General features: G+C 45.6%; 1 protein-coding gene across 2 annotated transcripts in view; it reads right to left on the bottom strand.

The window, feature by feature from the left end:
* KMT2B (lysine methyltransferase 2B) overlaps nucleotides 1-14,987 on the bottom strand; it is a 73,987-nt gene that overhangs the window by 42,014 nt on the left and 16,986 nt on the right. For both annotated transcript variants that reach the window (XM_061597073.1, XM_061597074.1), the window contains exons 4-7: nucleotides 10,290-10,403; nucleotides 9,210-9,372; nucleotides 7,309-7,549; nucleotides 3,789-3,844 (exon numbers count right to left, since the gene is read on the bottom strand). In XM_061597073.1, the coding sequence (XP_061453057.1) occupies nucleotides 3,789-3,844; nucleotides 7,309-7,549; nucleotides 9,210-9,372; nucleotides 10,290-10,403 (574 nt within the window). The remainder of the gene's footprint in view (nucleotides 1-3,788; nucleotides 3,845-7,308; nucleotides 7,550-9,209; nucleotides 9,373-10,289; nucleotides 10,404-14,987) is intronic.

Raw genomic sequence — 14,987 nt, 5'->3', positions numbered from 1 at the left:
GATACAAAGCAAAGCAGGGCCCCAGATGATTGACTGAGAAAGATCCAAGCCAAAAGGCCACAGTACAAAAATCTGTGAGGCAGAAAAGCAGTGAAGCAATACAGCAACTTTTAAAATGTCCCTATTGCTATAGTGTCCTTTGTACCAGCAGTGGTAGTTCACTCTTAAATCCGGTCTAGTTGCCGTATTCTGCAGCAGTTCTTATGCATCCTGGAGAACCAGTATTCGAGGGGGATGAGGAAGGAGGGAGTAGACGGTTCCAGGGTTCAAGGTGTAGCCTGAAGGTATGTGATGCAGCAACTATGTTGAAGCTAAGCAGGACCAGGACTGGTCAGTGTCTGGATGGGAAACCACCTAGAAATTCCTACATGCACTACCTTAACTACCACCGAATGAAAGATATCCTTCCAAAGAGAAACTGCTGAGTGGAACAGTCCTCTATAATGGAACAGGCATCAGGTTTTGTTATTCAATGCAGGAGCATTAAGGGACAGATGTTTTTCTCTCAGCACGAAGTGAGGGGGTTAAAGGAAAATCTAGGGCAAGGGTAGAGAACATTTGTGGGCAACCTTCTGGAGGCTGCATGGCAGTGATGGGCAGAGGCAAAAGTGGGTGGGGCAACAGATGTGACTTTTACCTTTGTACAGTAAGCTACATTCCAGGCAAGCATTCAAGAAGGGGCTGGAGCAGAGCTAGTAATGAGGCGTGGCCGAAATAGGGGCTGTTTCCTTGGAAGAGCCTCAAGGGTTGGCTAGACGGAGCTGGAGGGCTGCATTTGGCCCTTGGGACTGAAGTTCCCAACCCCTGATCTAGGAGACACCATCACAATTCAATCGCGGTGGAACCACATCGGCAGGCAATATGCATAGGAGTCAATAGAAACAGAGTCAGGAGTAAGTTAAGCTGGGTCACCGGACTAGCTGGTGTCCGCTCAACAGAGGATGAAAGCTCAGTAGCAGAGCACCTGTCTTCCAAAAGGTCTCTGGTTCAATCCTTGGCATCTCTAGTTAAAGGGATCAGGTCTTGGGGTGATGGGAGAGAACTCTGTCTGAGACCCTGGAGAGCTGCTGCTGGTCAGAGTAGACCAGCCTTCCCCACCCTGGTGCCCTTCAGACGCTTTGGACTACAGAAATCCACCCAGCACGGCCAACAGTCAGGATGATGAAAGTTGTAGTCCAGCAATATCTGGAGGGCACCAGGTTGGGAAAGGTTGGAGGAAACAAGCAGTTTTGCCCGTGTATCAGGCAGCTTCCTATGGTCCACATGAATGCAGGTCCTTTACTTTGGAGGAAGGACCATAGCTCAGTGGTAGAGATGGTGCAGTTTAAATAGATCTTTCTATTCCTACAGGAACTATCAGAAAAAAGGAAAGAGGTTGCCAGCCAGTGGAGCTACAGAGAGCATCCAGGAGTGGAGCTTGGCAGGAAAGGAACTAAGGAGAAGGGTTACCCATCCCATGGGGGGGGGGTCTCCTAGTGTGCATATTCCTGCCCAGGGGAGTGAGCAGAGGGGAGAATTTCTCCAAGGAAGAAAAAGGGTAGCTTCCTATGTTAGGAACTCAAATGTGAATTTGCAGAAAGAGCAACTGTTATCAAAGTATATAATTTATTTACAAAATCCACTACAAATTTTAGCATGCTTTCCAAAACTTGGATCCAATAATTGGAAGAGTCTGTGTGTGTGTCCTGTACGTGCCCTGAGCCGTTCGGGCTGGATAGGCTACAAATCTAAACCAACCAAATGAAAAGCTGGGCCCTAAAGGAATAATGAGCAGAGTGGTTAAGAGGAGCCAAATCACAAAGAGCCCCAGTTGCTACCATGGTTGGATGCCATCAGCACAGGTTTCTACTGGGCAAGGAAGGCTGTGGAAGGAGCCCTGATTCACAGTTGTGACTATAGGCAGGAGCTCACTCACTGTCACATACACACAGCTCTGATACTCCTGAGCAAACCGCACCAGAGGCTCACTGAAGGATGCTTTGGTACTCACTCCATGCTGGAGGTTGGAAGGAGGATGCTGGCTCTGTTCCAAGCAGTATGGGGCATGTCCCACTGAGACAGATCAACAGCTATAGTGTCATGGCAGTATCCAGTGGCACCAACTGAGTTTGAAGCCAACTGTCTGGGGTATCTACAGTTCTGCACAAGTGCAATCAAACCACAAAATACAGGACTTGGCTGCTAACACAAACAATTGCATCCAACTCAGTCCTACTCAGACAAGACCCACTGAAATCAATGGACCTAAGTTAGACATGTCCATTAATTTCAATGGGTCCACTCTAACATTGGATATAACCGATAAGGGATTCTCATCTTTCCCTTAAAACATGCTCAAGCTATATTTCTTACTGCAGTTTTCAAAAGCATACTGGGTAAAGGAATGCCCTCCCCCCACCAACAGCCTGTGCTTGGGAGAGTGGGACTTCCTTCAGCATGGTTACTATTTTATTTATTTATTAAATTTATATTTCACCCTTCCTCCCAGTAGGAGCCCATCTCTTCCCATGAGCACTACATCAGCCTTGCAAATAAGCCCACAAACATTACTAGCCTGCAGTTTCTCCTTAGCACCAGCCTGTGTTTCCATGCCAGCTCTGGAGGAGAGGATGATGCTCCCTTTCTGCAGCCAGCACAGAAATAAATGCAGGCCATTAGCCTCTTAGCAGGCTGCTAAAAAGATTTCCTTCTACCAAGTGGCCTGATTATGGGGGAGGGGCAGAGAAATCTGTCAGTTCTCTGCTGGCCTGCCACTCACCTACATGGAATTCCTTGTCACCTAGGGCTACCAGGAGAGTTATTATTATTTATTACATTTGTATACCGCCCCATAGCCGAAGCTCTCTGGGCAGTTTACAACAATTAAAAACATTAAAAACAAATATACAAATTTAAAAACACATTTTAAAAAAAACAATTTAAAAGCACATGCTAAAATGCCTGGGAGAAGGGGAAAATCTTGACCTGGCGCCAAAAAGATAACAGTGTTGGCGCCAGGCACACCTCATCAGAGAGATCATTCTATAATTGCAGGGCTGCACCATACCCTCCATTCTTTCTCCATGCCCCCCAATTTCCACAAGCCTCAACATTTCTTCCCAGTCGCTGACAAGAGGCTTGGACACCAAATTCCAACTTCTCCACAAAAGAGTACTTGTGTAACAATATGTAACAATTTAATATGTACGTTTGCAAAATATAACCTACCAATACACAATGTGAAGAATAATCATTAATAGTAGCAGAAGTATTAATTCCATTTGCACCCCACTTTCCCACAAACTTTTTATGCCCAAAGTGGCTTACAGGAAGATAAAACAAACATAATTGATCATTGATAAACAGCTGAGATGTATCAAAACACACATTTTCAAAATCTACAATTAAGACGATGAAAATAGCAACCTCGGACGAAAACAAAACTTTATAAATGGCAGACCACTGAACATTAAAAGCCTGTCGAAACAAATATATATTTTCAGAGCCTGCTTCAGCGCAGGCAGCTTGGATGTTTAGTGTTGAATATTATCATCCATCCCAATATGATGTAGAAATCAGCGCTTACTGTGATTCATGATTTGATATTCAGTACAGAATTCCTGCAGCCCCACCACGTCGCATATGTGAGACTGGACCCAACATGGTTACACGCAGGTAAAAATATATTCACAGTGCCCTTGACCCAAAAGATAATATATGATAGAGGAACAAAAGACATAAAAAAGCAACATATAATCACACAGCCAATTCACAGTAGTGCATAATCAGTCCACCCACTCAACTGTTACCTTTCTTAGACAGCCGCTCCACCCGCCGCGCTTCAATCTTGTCGCACTTCCGATACCTGCCAGTTAGCCAGACATGACATTGTCAGAGCAGAGAAATCATCCACAGACAGACTCTTCTTCAGCCCGGTTGCTCAGGAGGCAGAGGAAGCTCTGACCCCACGCCCTCTGACCAAGGCAGCAAGTATTAGGCTTTGAGTATGTGGCCTTACTCCGAAACGGACAGAAGACTGTTAAGCTAGCTGCTGGCAATGACGGCTGGCTGCTGAAGTACTCCTCGGAGGGGAAGATGGAGCCCATCATGTCCCCTTGACATGAAGCGACAGTCACTCTGCCAGAAGAGGAGATGCATACATTCTACAAGAGGAAGCATGGTGAAGTGGCTGGAGCTTTGGGCATAGTAATCAAGGGGAGGGAGATCACATGCACTGATTATGACTGTAAAGGAACGTAACTCAGTGGCACAGCATCTGCTTTGCATGCAGAAGACCCTAGGCTCAATTCCTGGTGTCACCAGGTAGGGCTGGGAGGCACTCCTGCTCGAAATCCTGGACAGCTGCTGCCAGTCAGTATAGACCATACTGACCAGTGGTATGATTCAGTATAAAGCAGTTTCCTATGTTCCTATTATTTTATCATCATTAGGAAATCCAGGTTCTAGTTTTAAATAAAATGTTTCTAGCTCCGTAGCTATGGCAAACACCAGGAGCCTCCAGACTATCAATATTTTGCAGGAGGGATTCAAGTGCATACTGGAAAATTGAGGTTTGCACTATTAAAAAGTGGATTAAAGCATTCTGTTGCCCTAGTCGGGTCCCATGCTATGGTCTGAAGGCACATGAGGCCAGCCCCCTGCTGATGCTAAGCAGGGTCAGGTCTGGTCAGTGCCTGGATGGGAGACCGCCTGGGAACTATATGTAAGCTGCCTTGGGTTTCTATCATGAAAAGAAAGGAAGGATATATATGTAATAAATAAATACATAATAAAATAGTGCAACTAATCCACTTTTAAAGAGAAATAGACTTCTGCAGTTAGGAAACTGATGGGGAAATGCATTGAAAAGTGAGGCATGAGCAATTTATTAAGAGGTAGGACATATAAACACCCCACAAACAAATCCGGACGCATGCTCATTGTCGCATAATCTCCCTGCAAACAAATCAGAACAAATACTCGATATAATCTAACCTCTGCGTAAGCTTTGTGCAAGCAAATCAGGATGAATGTTCAACAAATGGGTCATCTGGCTGAGCCCAGTGTCTGAGAGCTCAATAATCATCCTCTCTCCTTTCTTGCATGGCAGAACTGCCTCTGCTCAGATTCCTTCTTCTTCTGCATAATGGTTAAAAAAAAAACAGGAGTCCCATCCTCCTTGACATCTGTCCACCCTTCTGATGAGGACTCAAGCTAGGAAAAGGGAACATAGCTTCCCAAGGCTATTTGGCACAACTCCAGCCTTTTTTTTTCCTCCAGGGTTGCTAGTTTCTGTCTTTGCCCTTGGCCCCACTTAGACACCTTAATTTACTCACTCCTTTGTTCTGGGCTGCCCATGCATTCAGCAGCAAGAAGAGATGAAACCAAACTGCACGCAAGAAAGTGGAACGACTGAGCTCTCCTCACCTTGAACGGCTGGTCACAGAAGGGGAATATTTTGCAACCCACGACCAGCATTCCCTAATGGGCAACTTTCTGGGGGCAACATACCAGTGGCAGGAGGGGCCAGAGGCAAAAGTGGGTGGAGTGTGGCGCAATGAATACAGATTTTACCTTTGCACACTAGACTAATTTCTACATACACACACCCCCTCTCTATCCTCCATCCAGGCAAGCAAGAATTGTCAGAGTTCAAGGACACATTCCAGCCAGGCAAACACACTCAAGGAGAATGGAAAAAAGATCTGATGAGAAGGTATGTGGCCTGGGGAAGGTTGGGGGGCTGATAAAGTGACCTAGAGGGCCACGTTTGGTTCCCAGGTCTGTGGTTCCCCACCACCATTCTAGATCAAATCCAGGAGGGCTTGGCTTATTTACATATGGCCACCTATACAAGGGACCAGAGCTACATTTGTTTCAATGTATAACCCTCCCAAACATCACCATATACACGAAGCAGTCCAGAGAAGGCAAGGAGCAGGATCCTGCCACTTGTGACGCTTGGGAGAGTCTCAAGGGCCAGACAGAAACTACATTAGGCCCCTGGGCCTGAGATTCTCCATCTCTGCAATACATCAACTACTGCCCTGGGGCAAAGACGAGGAACCAAATACTTATTCCCTCCATATCACTGACAAAGCTGGTGCCCTCTGGAGATTTTGGACTACCACTCTTACGAGCCCCAGCCAGCACAACCGTGGTGACTGGGCCTCATGAGAGTTGTAGTCCAAGACATCTGGAGGGCACCCGCCTGGCAAATATTATAGCTAGTTGTTGTGACTGAGAGATGTCTACAAGGCCAACACCTGTCCTGGGAGATAACAGGAAACAACACATGGGTGGGATTCTAGCAGTTAACCAGCTTTGAGGAGGTGGCTGGATGGAGTTAAATTATTCCATTAAAGGGCACTGAGAAGTGATGGTCCAGCTGGTGGTAGACCACAGGCCAGAGCTGGTTCATAAGTTGCCAACTGCCTACAGCCAAATGGGTGGCACTGGAAACTTACATCCAGTATTTTAAGCATACATGTTGACAGCTATACAAAAAACCAAGCCCAAGTTGAGGGACTACTTCCATCATGAGCTGAGTGAGATCCAGGTGCTGAGCCCCACACTCTTAACTCATGAGGAATTTGGTGGGAGCTGCTTCCTGATATGGTACCAGGGAAGAACAAGAAGGGCAGGAAATGCTGCCTGAATTATCCTGATTCTATATGGGTATAATTTCTGTTCTTGCACTAGATTTCAGTGCAACTGTATTTTAAGAATCTTCTGTAAGCCACTTCGACAACATCTTGAGGCTACAAAGCAGGATATATGTATTCTAAATAAATAATCAAACCAACAAATCACTTCCAGATTTCACTAGAATATTGATCCAACTCTAGTCAAACTTTTAAAAGGGATCTACACATAATGTTGTGCCAGGACAGAGATGTGCATTTGAAGGGGCATTCTACTAAAAGCACAACTGTGCTTTGACAAAGAATCGGCACTTGGATGGGCAAATTTAAGACTGTGGTTCCTGATCCAACAAGAGACAGAACATTCTGGTATGTAGATCTCTTTAGTTGGAAACGGGACAAATGTCTACATGTTTGCAAGCCGAACTTCCCAGCCTCAAGGGCTAAAACCTTGTTTTTCAAGTGATGACTGCCAAGACACTTATGAGGCCAGATTCTGCAGCCAAAACCAAGCTATGAGCTTGAGCTGTTATAGCATCCACCCAGCCCTGACTATAACCAGTAGACATCACTCTCATCTTGGCTACACAGAGAACTCTTTTGTCATTGCTTTTAATTCCCAAGCTGCATAGAAGAGTAAATTTGATGGGCAGGGTTGAACTGGGAACTCCTCGGACATACTCACACACAGCACTGCTTCTTGGTGTTTGGCCCACCAAACTTCGGCTTGTCTAGACAGTTGATGCACTCCCCGCAGTCTTGCAATTTCAGGCAGCCCTTGCACTTCCCACAGCGTGTCATCCGGTTCTTCTTTCTGTGGTGGTGGGAGACATGGCGACGCACAGGGGGTGGCGCAGCCTTGATGGTGGTATCTACCTTCATTTGCTTCTGGTGGCCACTTTCACTCTCTGAGGCTGAGGAGGTCTCTGCATGGGAAGGGAAAAGTCAGAAAGATGACCAGACTGCAGCTCTGAAACCACCATACCCTCTAGTTCTGCACGTAACTTTGAACTTCAACCAAATATTTCTGTGTGCACAAGGAAAGCCGCGTGCAACCAACGTTAATCAACTAAGGAATGCATCCTGACAGTGCATTCCCCCCTCTTCCCCCCACGCACCTCTTATATCCATTCTAGGGGTTCCCCCAACCCTTGGGAGCAGATATGGATGAGGGAAGGATGGGAGAAGTTCCACTGCAGAGGACATTTTAGCTGGCTACCGCCCTCCTTCCCAGCCATTGGCTGATCTGCGGTGATATCATGCAAATTTCTTTCTCCTATTGGAGATGCATTTTCAATGTAAAATCCAACTATTGTGGGAGAGGCAAAAAATTGGTTTGATTGGAGAGAAAAGCTTACAGAGGAACTGTGGGTGGAAAGACCAGGTGCTGTTGGCAAGAAAGGGACTCAAGTCCAGCCAACCTTATAGTTATATGTCCTATAGGAGACATCTATACAGAGGCTCCCATGCTTTACTTTGTAGCTTTGGCATTAAAGCAGGGAGTATGGAACTGCTACTCCCAGAGTAGGAACAATGCAGCACAAGAGAGGTCTGTGCCAGTTTCCCTCCTCCATTGTGAGCTGCAGCCTCGCACCCATCTGGAGCACAAAATAGGTGGGAGAGCAGCTATACCCAAGTATGAGCACCATGAGAGTTGTATGTGAACTGGACTCCGTACAAACAGCCTGTGTAAGATGTCTTTACAGGCTGCTCCTGTACATCAGCCCCATGACTGTATTCCCTTGTGGGGACCCATTTGGGGGCCACAAGACAATGGTGGACAGGGCCACAGGCAAAAGCGGGCGGAGTAATGGATGCAACTTACTTTGCACAGCAGGCTACATTCCAGTCAGACAAAATGAGAGATCTGTACACACACATCTCTCCTTCAGGCAAGCAAGAGGCATCACCACAGTTTTAAGGACACATCCCAGCCAGGCGAAAGCACTCAAGCAGGGTGTGAAGCAGGACCTCGTCTGGCCTCAGAAGAGTCCCAAGGGCCAGACGGAGAGCCTTTTGGTCCCAGGGTTCCCCATGCTTGCTATACATAATCAAAAACCCACTTCCTATAAAGGGTGGACAGTTGCCATTAGTGCAGACATGTCAACTGTGCAGAAGATCTTTTCTAATAAATTAATAAAATACCCATCAGGTTGGGTAATGCATTTGTGTGCGGGAAAGGGAGGAAGGTTGGTTGTCTGCATATTGCAGAGCCTAACAGAGAGAACCAATCCATCTCTATGGACACTCTATTCTCCCCCATGGGGCCCCTCCCCTCTATCAAGCCTAGCCAAAATCCACAACCCCAGAATATGGCATTCCAGCAATTCTTTCCAGGATCTGTGCAGAGCTACCCCAATTGTCCCTGTCTTCCTTATAGTTCCGCTGATTATCCCACCAAGGATCAAGACTTAACTTCTTTGTCACATCACCACAGTAGTACATGTCGCATATCAATATGCCCATTAATAGCGCAGTGAGCTTGCAGCTCAAAACTCCTCTAGTTATCATTTCCACCCATTAAAAGAGGCCACAGAGCACACAGGAAGGAGTGCTTTTGGACAATCTTTCCACACAACCACTCACCCTCTACTGTGGGCGACGCAGCTATCTCCTCCCTTTCCCGCAGCGGCAGGGCACTGAGGCGCGGCACATCCTCCGGCACCATGGCACGAGATTGCCCCAGGGCCACTGAAGCGTGCCGGCACACGTGCTTGATCCGAGGGCCTTGCACTGGGGACTCCTGGCCCTTTTAAGGGGAGAGTAAAAGGACTGGTCATTAGCATGAATGGTAAGCAGCAGGATTGGCCCTTATAAACCATTTCTCAGTAAATCTGCTTCACCTAGCACAGTGGTTTCCAAACACACACACACATACACCCCACCAGACTACTCAAAAATTACTGCGGGTATGGCGGGCCACTTATGATTTTTCTGCCTGTTATTTAGCAATTGCAATGCACCGTTCTAGAAGCTAAAATATTTTTAAATAAATTCTACGGAATTCACATTTTAATACAATAAAATACAGTAAGAAATAAAAGCACTAACATTAAATTAAAAATGAATATGAATATTTTAATGCAATAAATGTGCCTGTTGCGTTAAACAAAGTTTAATTCCCACTCTGAGTCACTTTCTTTCTTTCGCACGTGCTCTCTCTTAGCTTCTTCCCCTCTGTCTTGCAGCTTCCATTGTTCCCAAGTATTGATTTTCCACTCCTTTCATAAGCCTTGTCGGCCTTTTTTTCCTACTCGAGACCTTTCTGGTCTTGTTGCCAGCCACAGCATTGCTCCTCTGTAGAAAACAGAGCCGCCTCCCTCCATCACGTCGGGTTCATCACATTCTCTAGACTGACAGAGCAGCTGTTAAGCCCGCTGTTCTACACATATGTAGCTCCACAGAATCTCCGCTGCAGACCACCTGAATGAAGCTCATGCACCACTGCTGGTCCACAGACCACACTTTGGGAACCTTGACTTTGCCCTTGCCAGGAATACAGAGATGGACTGCTAAAAGCCACTTGTAGCACAGGCTGAGTGAGGCAATCCCAACATGGTATTTCCATGTCTCTACATACACTCCATTGCTCTAGAAACCACCAGCACCCAGCACTAATTGTTTAGTGATGTCTCTGTACATACATGCAAATATAGCACCAGTTACCTGCGTCCTGTCCTCTTTCCTGTTCTCTCCTGTCACATTGAGTTCAGCAGTCGCCTCCTGCTCAGCAGGGACCTTTGGAGCCTCAAAGAGCTCAGTCTTGATGCTCTGACACCCCTTACAGGGAAGAGACACAAGGGCAAAAGGTTTTTGTTTTGTATTTGGAGCCCTTTCTGTTTATACCAAATGCCCCAAGCAACATTGGCCTCCTTCCCATCATAATGGCAGCCTAGAAATCACAGCTTGGTTTCCACAAATACAGCACAATGTGTGTCTATGCAGGAGCATACACATCTATGGATGGCCAATGTGTCTTCCTCCAGATGTTGTTAGGCCATAACTCCTGTCAGCCCCAGTCAGCGTTGCCAATGGTCAGGGATGATGGGAGTTGGAGTCCACAACTTCGGGAGGGCATCATGCTGGCTACCCCACAGAGACACAACTGTATTGCAAAGCACCTAACATAGCCTCCAAACAGTCCAATTGTTGGTATCAAGAATCTAAGCTCTTTGTGGAGAAAATCCTGAAAGTGAAGGCAATTTGTCCAGGACTCATGAAAACAAGAGATGCTTCATTGGGGGCTTTCTATAGTAGAGTGTTACTTCTACTCTTAGCATAGATACTGAACCCCACCATGGCCTTCAGCATCTCCCCCTCCCCCATTTTGCTCTGAGTGTTTCAGGAACCTCAGCTTTCCTTCCCCAATCTACATCAACAAACAAAAATCAAGGCCCAAGGGGAAAAATGTTAAACCATACAACCAGAAACAAGCATAAGCACCTGAATTCATGTAAATTTGCTTTCTGGCTGCAGAACAGAGAACTTCATTTATCTAGAAATTTCCTAGTCATTCAATGAATGTGAGATTTAGTTTAATTAAGCACATTAACTCCAGACTCTTTACAAATAGAAACAAAGTATTTCCAAGAGTCAAGCACAGAACAGGATCTGCAGCACAGAATTCAGTACTGAGAAACTCTGGGTTTCAAACGTTTTTAAAAATCAAGTGTTCAGCTCTTATGGTTACAGTCAGAAGCTTGAAGGTGTGTAGTCAATACCTGATGAGATCTCTGAAGAGTGTGTGCACGCAGGTGCGTGTGTGTGTGCATGTGTGGCGGGAGGAAATAGAAGCAGATTTTGCAATGGTCAGGAATTGGGCTCCAGTACCCTGCCTAGCTTTCAGTCCGTTCACTGACAAGTGGAAGTGAAGTTATGCAAAACAAGCAGATGTGGCCAAACGTGCTTACTCTGCATAACCTACACAGGTCACCATTTTCCTTGCAGAGGACTTTGATTACTTTAGCCAAGTGCATTGCCCTGGATATGGCCATGTCACATGTTGGCCTCTTTTTGAACTGCCGTGCACGTTTTGTATTTTATTTGGGGGAAGGGCCATATCATGGTGGCAGAGCACATGATTTGCATACATAAAGGTCCCAAGGTCAACCACCAGCATCTCCATGTAGGGCTGGGGAAGACTCCTCTCTGTAACCCTGGGGAGTGTACGCTGCCAGTAAGTGTAGACAAAAACTAAGGCAGCTTCCTTTGTTCCTCTATTGACCAGTATCTTACCAACTCAGTCCCAAGGGTTCAGCGTGGGTTTAGATTCAGTGGCCTGGTTTGGATTATCATTCCAGGCACCATAAACCTTGGTATATGAAGTTGGGAACAAATGTTGAGGCCAAGTACTCCTTCCTCGTCCCTCCCCTCCTCCCTTTGCATGTTGGCTTCAATAGCCTGGCTAAGTACTAAGCCAGAGTTCCCTGTTAGGTCCAAACTTTAGCTTACTGTCAGTTAATGAACCATTAATCCAGAGTTCCCCAGTTTGGACCTAATGGCAAATTCTGGCTTAACACAAGTCAGGATCCACACACCGAAGTCATTGTGTGATGCGGAGGGGGGAGCGTTTAGCCCTGGAGCTTGTTCCCAGCTTCATAATCCATGGTAACAGGGTCATCCACTGTGACCTTAAGTTCTTCCATGGTTTATGAAGTCTGGTACGATTGTCCAACAGGGCCAACACAACCCAGCCTAGTTCACACTCAGTTGAGAAACCAATAACTGAGACACTGCAGACTCCAGAATGCTTTAGGGTTCTTTAAAAGCACAGTGACAGAAGCTCAGCTACAATGTATACTGTAGGTCAGGAAAGGTATCACCAAGGTCAAGATGATGACAGTGCAGTTAACAAAGCAGAGTCAAAGAAGCTCTTAGAGGCAAGAAGGTTTCCTTCAGAAAATGAAAGTCTTGTCCAAAAGGGAAGAACAAAAAGGAACATTAACTTTGGCAAACAGAAATGCAAGCCCTTCCCTGTCGTACAGGCCCAACTTGTCCCAAAACACTCCCCAGTGCCCAAGACAACCAAACTGCTCCTCCCGACACCACCATCTCATTCACTCATTGAGGCTACACAGCTGTGCCTGTCTAGCTGGCCCTGTGTGTGGAACCAGGAGCATTTCAGAAAAAGATACCTTGGAGGTCCTGGCTTTCAACATCCTACCTAGCAGCCTAAATTTTGCTTCCAGGACCTTACAGCTACATTTGCCCATGACACTGGTGCCAACGTGCACCATGACCCTGTCTCCTCCCAGCACTATTTAACAGGTTATCTAGACAGGTGAAATCCATAACCTTTGCAACCAAGCAGGCAATTAAGCCCACAATCTGCATGCCTGCTGCATGCCCAGTTATCTATGTTCCTAATGACTGAATCACCCCCTGCCAGGACCCCTCCACCCCACCTGGAAGAGTATTCTCTGCATGAGAGGATAACTGCCCATCAGCCAAGGAATTGGTCTGTTCTAAGGGATCACTTCCCCCATCCTCAGAGGGACAACTTCCTTCCCCAAGACTTTCATTCTCCATGACAGCAGGAGAGTTATCACCCTGGGAGTGGAACACAGCTATGAGGTAAAGGCCTCATTTATCAATCCCTTTGCCTCTCTCAGCTTCTCCAGGTCAGCTACCTTGGCCTCAAGTGAATGAATCTGTTTCCTGAGGAACAGCAGCTCACCGCACTGAGGACACACCCATATTTGTAATTTATCTATTCTGACCACTTTTTATGTTTTTACATTAGATTAAAGTTGTATTCTTCTCCTATAATATTCATATATTTCTTACATTTTTCATTCCTACACAATTCAGTCCTAGAGTTTAGTTTTGCAGGTTGGGGGAATTCTCTCCTTTCTTGTGTTATGCCAGTAACCAGTGTTAATACCCATTTAAAAATATATATCCAGGGTGGATCTAGGAAATTAAAGGCTGGTTAGCTTAACGTCTGCTCCAGGAAAACTGATGGAAAACATTATTAAAGAATTGCCAAGTATTTAGAAGAACAAGTCTTGCTGAAGCAGAATCAGCATGGCTTCAACAAAGATACATCCTGTCTAACTAACCTTTTAGAATTCTTTGGGAGTGTCATTAAGCATATGGATAGGGGCAGTCCAGTAGATATTGTGTACTTACAACTTTAAAAAATCTTTTGATAAAGTCCCTCAGACTCCTATGTAAGCTTAGCAGTCAAAGGATAAGAGGACAGATCCTCTGATAAATCAGTAACTGATTGAGAAATGGGAAGCAAGAGTAGAAATAAATGGACAGTCCTCAAAACACGAGGGATGTAAGAAGTGAGGTCCCTCAAGGATCAGTATTTTTAACTTGTTCATAAATGACCTGGAGTTAGGCATGAGCAGTGAGGTGGCCAAGTTCTCTGATGACACCATATTGTTCCGGATAGTAAGAAAAAGGGATTGCGAGGAGCTCCAAAAGGATGTCTCAGAACTAGGTGATTGGGCATTAAAGTAGCAAATATGATTCAATGTAAGCAAGTGTAAAGTGGAGCACATTGGGGCAACAAGATCCTAAATTTACGTACTGTATATACTTATCGGGCCTGAACTGGCAGTGAGCAATTTGGGGTCATGGTGGCTGGCTCAATGAAAATGTTGACCAAGTGTGTAGAAGTTTGGCAAAGTCCATGCTAGGAATCATTAGGAAAGGGACTGAAAATAAAACAAGGGTATTGTAGAGCTGGAAAAGGTTCAGAAAAGGGCAACCAAAATAATCATGGGACTGGAGCAACTCCACTATGAGGAAAGGTTACAATATTTGGGGCTTTCAGTTTAGAAAATAGCCAAGTAAGGGACACACACGATAGAGATGTAAAAATTAGGCATGGTGTACATAAAGTGGATAGAGAGATTTTTTTTCTCCCTCATATAATACTAGAACCTGGGGTCACTCAATGAAGCTCAATGGAAGATTCAGGATAGACAAAAAGGACTTCTTCACACAGTGCATAGTTAAACTATGGGATTTTTCTACCACATCGTGTAGCCATGGCCACCAATTTGAATGGCTTAATTAGACAAATTCTTGGAGGATAAGTCTATCAATGGCTACTAGTCATTGTACTACCTCTAAGGTCAGAGGTAATCTGTGCCTTTGAAGTACCAGTTTTTGGGAAACTTAAATGGAGACAGTGCTGTTGCACCCAGGTCCTGCTTGCAGGTTTACTGTAGGCATCTGGTTGGCCACTGTGAGAACAGGATGCTCAAGTACTGGAGCCTTTGGTCTATCTGATCCAACAAATCTCTTATGTCATATCCTTATTTGGATGGCCCAAGTATCATAACTTCTTTGTGAAATGATCTTATTTCAATGCAGGGATGGGGAACCTGTTCTCCTCCTGATGTTGTT

Source organism: Rhineura floridana, chromosome 15 (genome assembly GCF_030035675.1).
Source record: "Rhineura floridana isolate rRhiFlo1 chromosome 15, rRhiFlo1.hap2, whole genome shotgun sequence".
Lineage (NCBI taxonomy): Eukaryota > Metazoa > Chordata > Lepidosauria > Squamata > Rhineuridae > Rhineura > Rhineura floridana.
The sequence above is the reverse complement of the archived record's forward strand: the minus strand, read 5'-3'. Positions and strand labels throughout refer to the sequence as shown.